General features: G+C 37.2%; 1 protein-coding gene across 1 annotated transcript in view; it reads right to left on the reverse strand.

Moving 5' to 3' along the window:
- LOC128657839 (calmodulin-lysine N-methyltransferase) overlaps positions 1-12,596 on the reverse strand; it is a 307,002-nt gene extending 294,406 nt beyond the window's left edge. Inside the window, exon 1 of the mRNA XM_053712261.1 lies at positions 12,478-12,596. Coding sequence (XP_053568236.1) covers positions 12,478-12,581 — 104 coding nt within the window. The 5' untranslated portion in view covers positions 12,582-12,596. The remainder of the gene's footprint in view (positions 1-12,477) is intronic.
- Between the last annotated feature and the right edge of the window lie 2,397 nt (positions 12,597-14,993).

The following is a 14,993-nucleotide window of genomic DNA, read 5'->3' on the forward strand; positions in this document are numbered from 1 at the left end:
CTTGTGTTGCAGCAAAGCCAAGCAGGCTGAAATTAATCAGTTTAACCAGACCTGAACTATCAAGCAGATTTCAAAGGAACAAGATCTTCCTGTCTATAAATCAATCCAGATTGGAATGCATAGAAAGAACTGTTTGCAGAAAAATTCAAGTGAAGTCTGTGTTGTGTGATTATTTTATTAGGTTTATAATGCTGTTTAGCAAAAGTTTTTTTTTCTTCATTTAACTTAGTTTATTTATATATTCTGTGCTGTGTGATTATTTTATTAGGTTTATAATGTTGTTTAGCATTTAAAGTATTCATTTCAAAGCTTTAAAAATAATGTATTAGATGTTACTTATGACAATTTTGAGAGGGGCCTGGAACCTATCTCCCTCACTTCCCATTGACGTAGATTATAAACTGGGCTTCAATTTACAACGGTTTCGATTTACAACCATTCCTTCTGGAACCTAACCCCGGCGTAAACTGAGGGCTACCTGTATGTATATATATATATATATGTATGTATATATATATATATATATATATATATATATATTATATATACATACACATATACAGTGGGGCAAAAAAGTATTTAGTCAGCCACCAATTGTGCAGGTTCTCCCACTTAAGAAGATGAGAGAGGCCTGTAATTTTCATCATAGGTATACCTCAACTATGAGAGACAAAATGTGGAAACAAATCCAGACAATCACATTGTATGATTTGGAAAGAATTTATTTGCAAATTATGGTGGAAAATAAGTATTTGGTCAATATCAAAAGTTCATCTCAATACTTTGTTATATATCCTTTGTTGGCAATGACAGAGGTTAAACGTTTTCTGTAAGTCTTCACAAGGTTGTCACACACTGTTGCTGGTATGTTGGCCCATTCCTGCATGCAGATCTCCTCTAGAGCAGTGATGTTTTGGGGCTGTCGATGGGCAACACGGACTTTCAACTCCCTCCAAAGGTTTTCTATGGGGTTGAGATCTGGAGACTGGCTAGGCCACTCCAGGACCTTGAAATGCTTCTTACGAAGCCACTCCTTCGTTGCCCGGGCAGTGTGTTTGGGATCATTGTCATGCTGAAAGACCCAGCCACGTTTCATCTTCAATGCCCTTGCTGATGGAAGGAGGTTTGCACTCAAAATGTCACGATACATGGCAACATTCATTCTTTCATGTACACGTATCAGTCCTCCTGTTCCCTTTGCAGAGAAAACAGCCCCAAAACATGATGTTGCCACCCCCATGCTTCACAGTAGGTATGGTGCAACTCAGCATTCTCTCTCCTCCAAACACGACGAGTTGTTTTTCTACCAAACAGTTCTACTTTGGTTTCATCTGACCATATTACATTCTCCCAATCCGCTTCTGGATCATCCAAATGCTCTCTAGCATACTTCAGATTGGCCAGGACATGTACTGGCTTAAGCAGGGGGACACGTCTGGCACTGCAGGATCTGTGAACCCTGGCGGCGTAGTGTGTTACTGATGGTAGCCTTTGTTACATTGATCCCAGCTCTCTGCAAGTCATTCACTAGGTCCCCCCGTGTGGTTCTGGGATGTTTGCTCACCGTTCTTGTGATCATTTTGACCCCACAGGGTGAGATCTTGCGTGGAGCCCCAGATCGAGGGAGATTATCAGTATGCCTTCCATTTTCTAACTATTGCTCCCACAGTTGATTTCTTCACACCAAGCTGCTTGCCTATTGAAGATTCAGTCTTCCCAACCTGGTGCAGGTCTACAATTTTGTTTCTGGTGTCCTTCGACAGCTCTTTGGTCTTCACCATAGTGGAGTTTAGAGTGTGACTGTTTGAGGTTGTGGACAGGTGTCTTTTATACTGATAACAAGTTCAAACAGGTGCCATTAATACAGGCAATGAGTGGAGGACAGAGGAGCATCTTAAAGAAGTAGATACAGGTCTGTGAGAGCCAGAAATCTTGCTTGTTTCTAGGTGACCAAATACTTATTTTCCAACATAATATGCAAATAAATTCTTTCCAAATCAGACAATGTGATTGTCTGGATTTGTTTCCACATTTTGTCTCTCATAGTTGAGGTATATCTATGATGAAAATTACAGGCCTCTCTCATCTTCTTAAGTGGGAGAACTTGCACAATTTGTGGCTGACTAAATACTTTTTTGCCCCACTGTATACTGTATATGCTGATTTGTTGTTTTAGCAAAGTTTAATGACCATCCATATTTATTTTTGGTCTCTTTATTAAGATACAAAGAGAAAACACAGGAAATATGTAGACAAAATATTAAAACCCCTCACTATTTTCAGAACAAAATGGCTTCTTTAGGAAAAAGTCATTATTTAGTGTGACTTCCCTTGGCACCAGGCACATCTTGAACTCTTTTGGGGAGACTGTCCTGAAGTTTTCTGAAGTAATCTTCTAGTTTAAAATACCAGGCTTCTTTCAGCACGTCTTAAAATTCTTCCTTAGATTTAGGTTGTCTTTTATTTCTCTCTCTCTGTCAGGTGATCCTATACTGCCTTTTTAATATTCAGGTCTAGAATCTGTGTAGGTCAGTCCATGACTGTCAGTGTCTTATCAGCTATTTTTCTCTCCAAATATGATTTCACTGCATTAGCAGTATGCTTGGGATCGTTATCATGCTGAAAAATAAAACCATTCCCAATCAGGCGCTTTCCAGAAGGAATGGCATGATGAATTAAAACCTGTCTGTACTTTTCAGCATTCATGATCCCATCAATTCGGAAAATATCTCCAACACCACTGGCAGAAATGAAGCCCCAAACTAGGACAGACCCTCCATCATGTTTCACTGAAGGCCGCAAGCACTCATTCTTCCATCTCTCTCCAACTCTTCTTCTCACATATTGTCGACAATTGGACCCAAACATTTTAAACTTGGATTCTTTGTGAGCTTTAGCATATTTTAGCATTTTTACCCTAATCCCATTTTGAAAAAGTGGTTTCATGACTGCTACCCTTCTACAAAGACCATTCCTGATCAAGCTTCTTCGGACTGTAGAAGGGTAGACTTGGCATCTCCATGAAGCTGCCAGATGCTGAGCCAGCTCCTTGCTGGACTTCTTCCGGTTTCTCAAAGAAGAAACTCTGAGGAACTTCTCATCAGATTGTGACAGTCTTCTTGTCCTTCAGTCCTTTTTTCCCCCTTGACCTCACCTGATTCTTCATATTCCTTTATAACAGCTTGAATACCACATCTTCAGTATCCAGTTTGTTTGCTGATTTCCCTTTGAGAGTGGCCTTGCTGGTGCAAAAGTATGATTTTATGTCTGTCAAATTCTGTGATCTTTGGCATTTTGAATAGAATGATGTGATTGAAAGTTGGTCTTATTAGCAAGCTTCCAATGAATTAAACTCATACCACATGTGTATGTAATCCTCAAGCATGTCTTGCACAAACCTGGTGTAATAAACCTTTTTCACAGCAGTCATTTTGACATGAAATAGTAGGACAAATACAAGTGTTAGCAATGACATTAATTAGGGCTTCATTCCATTTAGGTTTACGAGAGCCAGGTTGCTGCTATTGCTCAAGTGTGAGGGGAGGTCACACTAAATACTTGCCACTTTATCCTATAGAAGCTGTTTTTTTCTGATTTTTAATACTGCATACAAATATCCTGTATTTTCTGGTTGTATTCTAATAAAGAAATGAAGAAATAATTATATATGGTCATTATACCATTGCTAAAACAACAAATCTAATGGTGGCCTAAGACTTTTGCACAGTTCTAAATATATATATATATATATATATATATATATATATTTACATAACAACATTATATATATATATATATATATATATATAGTTCATCAAAAATTATTTTATCATAAAACATAACATTTATTATATCCAAGAAGGATACAGGAGTGCATAATCTACCATTTTGGATTCAATTTATAAAAGGTACCCATTAGATACCAAAACGTCATTGGACTATATATATATATATATATATATATATATAAATATATTTTTTTTTAAATTTGTATATATATATATACATACACTATATATATATATATATATATATATATATATATATATATATTTTTATATATATATATATATATATATATATATATATATATATATATATATGTTACGTTTTATGATAAAATTATTTCCAGTGTGTGGTCTTCTGATGAATTATTCTGATTGGTGCTCTACTGGCACCATGGTATTCATCAATAAAAAAATTTATGATGTGCAGGTCCTTTCTACTATGGCAATATACAGTATATATATATATATATTATACACTGATTACTGATTGATATATTGTGCTCTGTAACTTTGAGAAAAGCAATAGATTTTTTACATGATGATTACAAATATCACCTGTTATGAGATGGCAGCGGTATATATATATATATATATATATATATATATATATATATATATATATATATATATATATATATATATATATATATATATATATACAGTTGTATGCAAAAGTTTAGGCATCCCTGACAATTTCCATGATTTTCATTTATAAATAATTGGGTGTTTGGATCAGCAATTTCATTTTGATCTATCTAATAACGGAAGGACACAGTAATATTTCAGTAGTGAAATTAGGTTTTTTGGATTAACAGAAAATGTGCAATGTGCATCCATATGAAATTAGACAGGTGCATAAATTTGGGCACCCTTGTCATTTTGTTGATTTGAATACCTGTAATTACCTAGCACTGATTAATTAGAACACACAATTGGTTTGGTAAGCCTATTAAGCCTTGAACTTCATAGACAGGTGCATCCAATCATGAGAAAAGGTATTTAAGGTGGCCAATTGCAAGTTGTTGTTCTCTTTGACTCTCCTCTGAAGAGCAGCAACATGGGGGCCTCAAAACAACTCTCAAATGACCTGAAAACAAAGATTGTTCAACATTATGGTTTAGGGGAAGGCTACAAAAAACTATCGCAGAGATTTAAGCTGTCAGTGTCCACTGTGAGGAACATAGTAAGGAAATGGAAGACCACAGGCACAGTTCTTGTTAAGGCCAGAAGTGGTAGGCCAAGTAAAATATCGGAGAGGCAAAGGCAAAGGATGGTGAGAATGGTCAAAAACAGCCCACAGCCCACCTCCAAAGACCTACAATATCATCTTGCTGCAGATGGTGTCACTATGCATCGTTCAACAATTCAGCATACTTTGCACAAGGAGAAGCTGTATAGGAGAGTGATGCGGAAGAAGCTTTTACTGCACACACACCACAAACAGAGTCGCTTGAGGTATGCAAACACACATTTGGATAAGCCAGCTTCATTTTGGAAGAAGGTGCTGTGGACTGATGAAACAAAGATTGAGTTATTTGGTCATAACAAGGGGCGTTATGCATGGTGGCAAAAGAACACAGCGTTCCAAGACAAACACTTGCTACCCACAGTAAAATTTGGTGGATGTTCCATCATGCTGTGGAGCTGGGTGGCCAGTGCCGGTACTGGTAATCTTGTTAAAGCTGAGGGTCGCATGGATTCCACTCAATATCAGCAGATACTTGAGAATAATGTTGAGGAATCAGACACAAAGTTGAAGTTACGCCGGGGCAGGATATTTCAACAAGACAAAGACCCAAAACACTGCTCAAAATCTACTCTGGCATTTATGCAGAGTAACAAGTACAATGTTCTGGAATGGCCATCCCAGTCCCCAAACCTAAATATCATTGAAAATCTGTGGGGTAATTTGAAGAGGGCTGTCAATGCTCGGCATCCATCAAACCTAACTAAACTGGAGATGTTTTGCAAGGAGGAATGGTCCAAAATACCTTCATCCAGAATCCAGGCACTCATTACAGTCTATATGAACCATCTAGAGGCTGTTATTTCTGCTAAAGGAGGCTCTATTAATATTGATGTGATATTTCTGTTGGGGTGCCCAAATTTATGCACCTGTCTAATTTTGTTTGGATGAATATTGCACATTTTCTGTTAATCCAATAAACCTCATTTCACTACTGAAATATTACTGTGTCCTTCAGTTATTTGATAGATCAAAATAAAAATGCTGATCCAAACACCCAATTATTTATAAATGAAAATCATGGAAATTGTCAGGGGTGCCTACACTTTTGCATACAACATATATTTATATATATATATATATATATATATATATATATACAAGTGGCCCTCGTTTTACAACGGTTCAATTTACACCGTTTCAGAATAACAACCTTTTTTCCAGTCATGTGACTGCTATTGAAAAGCATTGAGAAGCAGTGCATTTATTAAAATAGCCAGTAGGGGGAGCTGTCCGCTTGTGTTGCAGCAAAGCCAAGCAAGCTGAAATTAATCAGTTTAATCAGACCTGAGCTATCGAGCAGATTTCAAAGGAACAAGATCTTACTGTCTATAAATCAGTCCAGATTGGAATGCATAGAAAGAACTGTTTGCAGAAAAATTTAAGTGAAGTCTGTGTTGTGTGATTATTTTATTAGGTTTATAATGCTGTTTAGCAAATGTTTTTGTTCATTTAACTTAGTTTAATTATATATTCTGTGTTGTGTGATTATTTTATTAGGTTTATAATGATGTTTAGCATTTAAAGTCTTCATTTCAAAGCTTTAAAAATAATGCATTAGGTGTTACTTATGCCAATTTTGAGAGGGGCCTGGAACCTAACTCCCTCACTTCCCATTGACTTACATTATAAACGGGGTTTCAATTTACAACGGTTTCGATTTACAACCATTCCTTCTGGAACCTAACCCCGGCGTAAACTGAGGGCTACCTGTATATATATATATATATATATATATATATATTGACAGTATATACGTATATATAATACAGTTGTAATCAAAATTATTCAACCCTCATTGCAAATCAGGTTTCTTGTCAAAGATTACAGACTTTCAGCTGTTTGCTATGAACAAATCAAACAAGAGGAATTTTAATAGTTTACAACACAACTAATACTTTTAGTGGTTTACCAAAATTCAACTGAAAATGCAACTTTTTACTTTTAATAAATTCTGCTGTCTCAAAATTATTCAACCCCTTCATGGCAAGCACCTTTAGTACCTAGTAAAGCACCCTTTTACTGTTATGACCTGCTGCATACGAGATGCATAGCCAGACAACAGCTTCTGGCAGCGTTTCTGAGGAATATTAGCCCATTCTTCATGAGCAATAGCCTCCAGTTCAGTAATATTATTGGGTTTGTGTGCTTCTACCGCCTTCTTCAAATCTCACCAAAGATTTTATATGGAGTTCAAGTCAGGTGACTGAGATGGCCACTTTAGAAGGACTTCTTCATCAACCAAGCCTTGATGGAATTTGAGTTATGCTTGGGATCATTGTCCTTTTAGAAGGTCCAATAATGCCCAAGCTTCAACTTCCTCACAGATGACATGATGTTTTCTCCTAGGATTTCCTGATGCTTCAGTGAATCCATCTTCCACACGCTGCAGGTTTCCAGTGCCAGAGGATGCAAAGCAGCCCCAGAACATCACCGAGCCACCACCATGCTTAACTGTAGGCAGAATGTTCTTTTCAGCATATGCTTCATTCTTCTTCCTCCAGACATACAGCTGATACATTAGGCTGAAAAGTTCCAGTTTTGTTTCATCGCTCCACAGAACAGAATCCCAAAACTTTGCGGGTTTATTTATATGATTTGGGTCAGTAGTGGTTTACGTCTTGGAGTTCTGGCATGGAAACCTTCTGTGTTTAGTATGCGCCTTACTGTACAAACTGAAACATCAGTGCCTATTGCCACCAAGTCTTGCTGCAGGTCTTTTACAGTCACTAAAGGGTTTTCTCAATCTGCCTTCTCATAAATCTGGTTGCAACCGTTGATAGCTTCCATTTTCTGCCGCGTCCAGGTAGTGTAACCACTGTTCCTTTAACTTTGAACTTGCGAACCATGCTTCCAAAGGTGTCTCTAGGAATATTCAGTGTTTTCGCTATCTTTTTGTATCCTGTTCCTTGTTTGTGAAGGGTGATGATCTCTTCTCTTAACTTTTTGGACGATTCTTGTGACTTAGCCATATTTCTTACATGCAGTCAAACATTGCACTCAACAAACCCCTAGTTGGTTCAAGTATTTCATGTGTTCTAGCTCAAGCACACCTGTTGCAACTAGTGAAGCCCTCGATTAGTTGCATCAGGTGTGCTTGAAGCAACACCTGTTTTGCATATGTGTGCTGTTGTGAAGGATTTTATTCAGGGGGGTTAAATAATTTTGCGACTGCAGAATTGATTAAGAGTTGCATTTTCAGTTGAATTTGGGGAAATCACTAGGGGCGCGATCCGATAAAGATCGTAGTTTGCGGCACAAGCGAGGGAACCCCCGCCGCCCGTAGTTTCAGCTCGCAACTCAAGCTATCCTATATACGGCGCCGTCAGATGCTAAAGTGCCGTAAGTCTGATAAATCAGCAATGTCCAGAAATCTGCGTAAGTACAAATTTCTGGAGTCGCCAGTGACTTACGGCACTTTAGAAACTGCCAGCGCCTACAAAACCTAAGTTATAAAATCACCCGTACTGTCTAACACGCCTCCCAAACATAGCCTGACACGTCTAACCCTCTATCCGCTATCCCCCCTCACTATCCTAACAATAAAAAATGTATTAACCCCTAAACCGCCACTCCCGGACCCCGCCGCCACCTAATAAAGTTATTAACCCCTAAACTGCCGCTCCCTGACCCCACCGCCACCTACATTATCTATATTACCCCCTAATGTGAGCTCCTACCCCGCCGCTATCTACATTAACTACCCCCTAATGTGAGCTCCTACCCCGCAGCCATCTACATTAACTACCCCCTAATGTGAGCTCCTACCCCGCCGCCATCTACATTAACTACCCCTAATGTGAGCACCTTACACCGCCGCCAGCTATATTAAAATTATTAACCCCTAATTTAATCCCCCTATACCACCGCCAGCTATATTAAATACATTAACCCTAATCTAATCCCCCTATACCGCCGCCAGCTATATTAAATACATTAACCCCTAATCTAATCCCCCTACACTGCCGCCAGCTATATTAACCCTAATTATATTAGGGTTAATATAGTTAATATCGTTATTATATTATATATATATATTAAGTATAATAACCCTATCTAACTCTAATATCCCTAACTAAATTCTTATTAAAATAAATCTAATTAATATTAATATTATTAATTAAAATATTCCTATTTAAATCTAAATACTTACCTATAAAATAAACCCTAACATAGCTACAATCTAATTAATAATTACATTGTAGCTATTTTAGGGTTTATATTTATTTTACAGGTAACTTGGTATTTATTTTAACTAGGTACAATAGCTATTAAATAGTTAATAACTATTTAATAGCTACCTAGTTAAAATAATTACCAATTTACCTGTAAAATAAATCCTAACCTAAGTTACAAATACACCTACACTATCAATAAATTAAATAAACTACAAATATCTAAACTAAAATACAATAAAATAAACTAAACTACAAAAAAACAAACACTAAATTACAAAAAATAAAAAAAGATTACAAGATTTTTAAGCTAATTACACCTATTCTAAGCCCCCTAATAAAATAATAAAGCCCCCCAAAATAAAAAAATGGCGCTAATCGGATTGAATTTGAATCTGATTGGCTGATTCAATCAGCCAATCAGATTTTTCTACCTTAATTCCGATTGGCTAATAGAATCCTATCAGCCAATCGGAATTCGACGGACGCCATCTTGGATGACGTCATTTAAAGGAACCTCATTCGTCGGGAAGTCGTCATGCCGGATGGATGTTCCGTGTCGGAGGAGCGAAGAAGAAGATTGAAGATGCCGCTTGGAAGAAAACTTTGCCCCGATGGAGGACCTCTTCTCTGCCGCTTGATTGAAGACATCGCCGGATGGAAGACTTCTTCTTTGCCGCTTGGATGAAGACATCGCTGGATGGAAGACTTCTTCTCTGCCGCTTGATTGAAGACATCGCCCGGATCAGATGAAGAGTTCTGCCCGGCTGGATGAAGACAAGATAGGGAGATCTTCAGGGGGGTAGTGTTAGGTTTATTTAAGGGGGGTTTGGGTTAGAGTAGGGGTATGTGGGTGGTGGGTTGTAATGTTGGGGGGTGGTATTGTGTTTTTTTTACAGGCAAAAGAGCTGATTTCTTTGGGGCATGCCCCGCAAAAGGCCCTTTTAAGGGCTGGTAAAGTAATAGAGCTGTTAACTTTTGTATTTTAGAATAGGGTAGGGACATTTTTTTTATTTTGGGGAGCTTTATTATTTCATTAGGGGGCTTAGAATAGGTGTAATTAGCTTAACAATCTTGTAATCTTTTTTTATTTTTTGTAATTTAGTGTTTGTTTTTTTTGTAATTTAGTTTATTTTATTTTATTGTATTTTAGTTTAGATATTTGTAGTTTATTTAATTTATTGATAGTGTAGGTGTATTTGTAACTTAGGTTAGGATTTATTTTACAGGTAAATTGGTAATTATTTTAACTAAGTAGCTATTAAATAGTTATTAACTATTTAATAGCTATTGTACCTAGTTAAAATAAATATCAAGTTACCTGTAAAATAAATATAAACTTTAAAATAGCTACAATGTAATTATTATTTACATTGTAGCTATCTTAGGGTTTATTTTATAGGTAAGTATTTATATTTAAATAGGAATATTTTAATTAATAATATTAATATTAATTGGATTTATTTTAATAAGAATTTAGTTAGGGATGTTAGAGTTAGATAGGGTTATTATACTTAATATATATATATAATATAATAACGATATTAACTATATTAACCCTTATATAATTAGGGTTAATATAGTTAATATATAATATAATAACTATATTAACCCTAATATAATTAGGGTTAATATAGTTAATATAGCTGGCGGCGGTGTAGGGGGATTAGATTAGGGGTTAATCTATTTAAAATAGCTGGCGGCGGTGTAGGGGGATTAGATTAGGGGTTAATCTATTTAATATAGCTGGTGGCGGTGTAGGGGGATTAGATTAGGGGTTAATAAATTTAATATAGCTGGCGGCGGTATAGGGGGATTAAATTAGGGGTTAATGTAATTAATATAGCTGGCGGCGGTGTAGGGGGATTAAATTAGGGGTTAATAATTTTAATATAGCTGGCGGCGGGGTAGGAGCTCACATTAGGGGGTAGTTAATGTAGGTGGTGGCGGTGTAGGGGGCTCACATTAGGGGGTAGTTAATGTAGGTGGCGGCAGTGTAGGGGGCTCACATTAGGGGGTAGGTAATGTAGGTGGCGGCGGTGTAAGGGGCTCACATTAGGGGGTAGGTAATGTAGCTGGCGACGGTGTAGGGGGATCACATTAGGGGGTTATACTTTTAATGTAGGTGGCGGGGGGGTCCGGGAGCGGCGGTTTAGGGGTTAAATACTTTACTAGGGATCGCAGTTGACAGGTAGATAGACATTGCGCATGCGTTAGGTGTTAGGTTTTATTTAGCAGGTAGTTTAGGGAGTTACGGGGCTCCAATAGACAGCGTAAGGCTTACTACGGCTGCATTTTGTGGCGAGGTGAAAATGGAGTAAGATTTCTCCATTTTCGCCACGTAAGTCCTTACGCTGTATAGTGGATACCAAACTGCGCGGGTTTGGTATACCTGCCTATGGCCCAAAAAACTATGGGTGAAGGCAGAAATATACGAGCGTAACTTCTAGGTTACGCCGTATATAGGATACCAAACCCGCGCAAAATTCGGCGTCGCCGGCATTTGCGGGCGACGCTGCATATCGGATCGGGCCCTTGAAGTATGCATTGTGTTGAGCTATTTCAATTGCTTTTGTTTGATTTGTTCATTGCAAAAAGCTGAAAGTCTGTAAATTGTACATTGTATTTAATTCACATTGGGTGTTCTAGTACCAAGAAAAATTGGCAGCCCTGTGGAAACCCTCGGCAGACATAGTTAATACACCCATAACTTAGTTACTTGATTGTTTTGCTGCTAAGTTTTCAAAAGCTGGAAGCTCTGCAAGTATGGCATAAAGGTGTATTAAAACCTTTATGTTTTTCATTTATAAATTATTTAAAAAAAAAAAAAAAGCAATGGCTCAAAATCAAACAGGAAAGAACGAAGTACATATTCAGTGTGGTGATATTGCTATTGCTGCAGTCACAGCTAAATTATATAGTATCGTTTATTACGTAACGCTCGATAGTTCTAATGACCGAAGAGACTTTATAAAATGCCTGTTAGTCTGTCTGACCTTCACAATACAGATTGATTGACTGAGGCTTCCCTTTTGTTTCCAAAAAATCAAAGTGAAATAGAATGCCTTGAGTGGAAATCAAAAGTCTTTGACATACAGAAATAAGCTTGCTGTGCAATATTAATACCTACAGGCAGTTTAAATTTCTTTGTAAAGAGTACATTTTTTTTTCACCTTGGACTTTTTATATAATCTAGCGATATTATTAAATAGAAAATTTAAACATGTAGCTATAATAAACGAACACGACAGAAATATTTGTTCGTTACCTGAACATTTCTTTGTGCTTAAGGCAGTAGTAGGCCAATACTTCTTCAGATGGCCAGATACCTAGAAAAGAAAAGATTATTTCTGCATAAAACAGTATGTACATTATATTACCAGCATGCATGTATAATGTGAATAATTTAAATAGACATTAAAGGCATATTTTTCATATATGCATCAGAAATTAAGCACTGTGTGTTGTTTTTAAAACTAATAATTTTCATTTATCCTAAAATAAAAAGACAAAATAAATAAGGTATTTGCAATGTTATACCAATGACTATCTAAGGAATTAAATATATGACTTTATGACATTTAATAAAATAAATACTATTCGTGTATGAAGTTTAAGACACAATACATGTGGTTAAAGAGACACTAAAAAACATGTAATTAAAGACATTTCTGTTGTGTTTCTTAAAATAACATTTTAGCCAAGTCTAAACATTTTTAAAAGACATTAACATTTTGTTTGCTGCAATTATTTTTCAAAACCCACCCACCATTTGCCTTATATGGAAAAGCCAATCTGGGTTTTAGTCAGCAGACAACAAGGCTATGTCATAATCTTAGTATAAAATGCTGTGTTTTGTAGTTGTAATCAACTAAAGCTAATTAGTGGAAAGTTATTCAGCAGCGTTGGCCTTGAGAAGTCAGCAGATGCATTTCAAGTTCTGATAATTAAAAAAACACAAATTTCAGAGCTAAATTAAATAAATAATGAAAGTGCATTGCAAAATTGTGTCATTACACATAACTAAATGTTTTATTTAAATAGTAAGAATGTATTTACTGTCCCTTTTCAAAAAGTCACTAGAACATTTCAGTTTATGGACAGAAATGCCATCTGTGTTGGTAGACTGGAAGGGGAGGCGCTACGGGTTGGCTGGCCGCAGCTTTGCTCTGAGAGAGATAGAGCACAGAATACTCCCGCAAGGCCAAGTATTTCCTTGAGGTAGCTAGAGGAGGCTCGGAATAAACGCTCATGGGGAAGGAGCGGCTGGCGAACATTACATACTGCTCGAATCTTCGGTGTCTACCAAAGGACGCATCGAGACCCGTGATCTGGGTTGGCGATAACTAGTAAGCAGAGCCAGGCTTTCCAAACAATATCTACTATTGATTGATGGCAGCGAGGCGGACTTGGATGCAGTAACAGGAGAGCATTCACAGGAAGCAGTGTGGTAGTACAGAGGCCGTGACGGAAGCACCGGAAGAAGGGCTTATTAACAAGACGGTGAGCACTCAGGCAAGTGAACTCTCCTTAGCAGGGTTTCGACTTTCTCCCTTTACCAAACAGGAGGTGGACAGGGTCCTGCACTTGATGACCAGACTTTGTTACAGCTGGACTGGGGGAAGAAACCTTTAAATACTTACTCGGCTGTTGTTTCCAGTGTACAGTGTGTGGAGTCCCCACAATACTTTCAAAATATTTTTCCTCTTTTGGGGCAAAGTGATTCCGCCTACATTCCAAGATCCCAATTGAATATTATCTCTCATTCTAAAAGGCTACATTTTGGTATAGTATTTAGAGACTAGGGCCCAGAAGAGAGAAAAAAAAAAGGACACCCCACATCGAATTAAAATAACACAGCATAAAATAAATCACAAACTCCCAGTAGCAGTTGACGCAGAAAAAGCGTTCGACTCGGTAACATGGGATCATTTATTTACAACCTTATCTGAGTTTGGATTGCAGGGGAATATTAAGAACTTTATCCAATTGATTTACACAAATCCATCAGTTGCTATCCTAGTAAACGGAATACCTATCCCAAATGTTGTGCCTAAAAAAGGCTCTAGACAAGGATGCCCGCTTTCCCCATACCTATTCAATCTAGCCATAGAACCATTAGCCATTATGCTGAGAAAGAAATTAGATGGAATATGGTTAGGACAAAGGAAACTTACCTTTCTATTATACGCAGATGACTTATTAGTATTTATAAGAGACTCTGGAAAAAACATCCCTATTTTAAATAATGTGATGGAAGAATTTAGTGCCTTTTCAGGGGTATACACCAAACTCTACTAAGACAGAGATTTTGTGGCTGCATAAAACAAGGAATAGTTTTCAAAATTTTCAATTTAAAGAAGTAAACACAAGTTTTAAATATCTTGGCATAGTACTATCCAAAAACCCAAATGAATGGTATGAAATGAACTATCCCCATTTGTTTGATAAAATATACAGGGATTGGGTGGAGCTAGCCATCAGAGAGAGAGGACATGTGTGCCTGCAACTCCTCCGATAAATACATTTAAATGTCTAAAAAAACTGTGAAATTGGCAAAAAGAAGAACCTATGCATAACTAAGAGAACTGCAGTGCAACCTGTATCTGGTCTCAGAGAGATAAAACCCTCGCCAAGACTGTTAATGGAGAAATCCAAGAAGTGACACATCACTGGGCCTACTACCAGGAGGGGAAGTATGGGCCCTATTCCCTGGCTACCGTATAGCTGCCACCTTGAATAAGAGCCCTATAAACAGTAAGGGCATGCTTAAAACATTGGTTC

The sequence above is a fragment of the Bombina bombina genome, chromosome 4, assembly GCF_027579735.1.
Source record: "Bombina bombina isolate aBomBom1 chromosome 4, aBomBom1.pri, whole genome shotgun sequence".
NCBI lineage: Eukaryota > Metazoa > Chordata > Amphibia > Anura > Bombinatoridae > Bombina > Bombina bombina.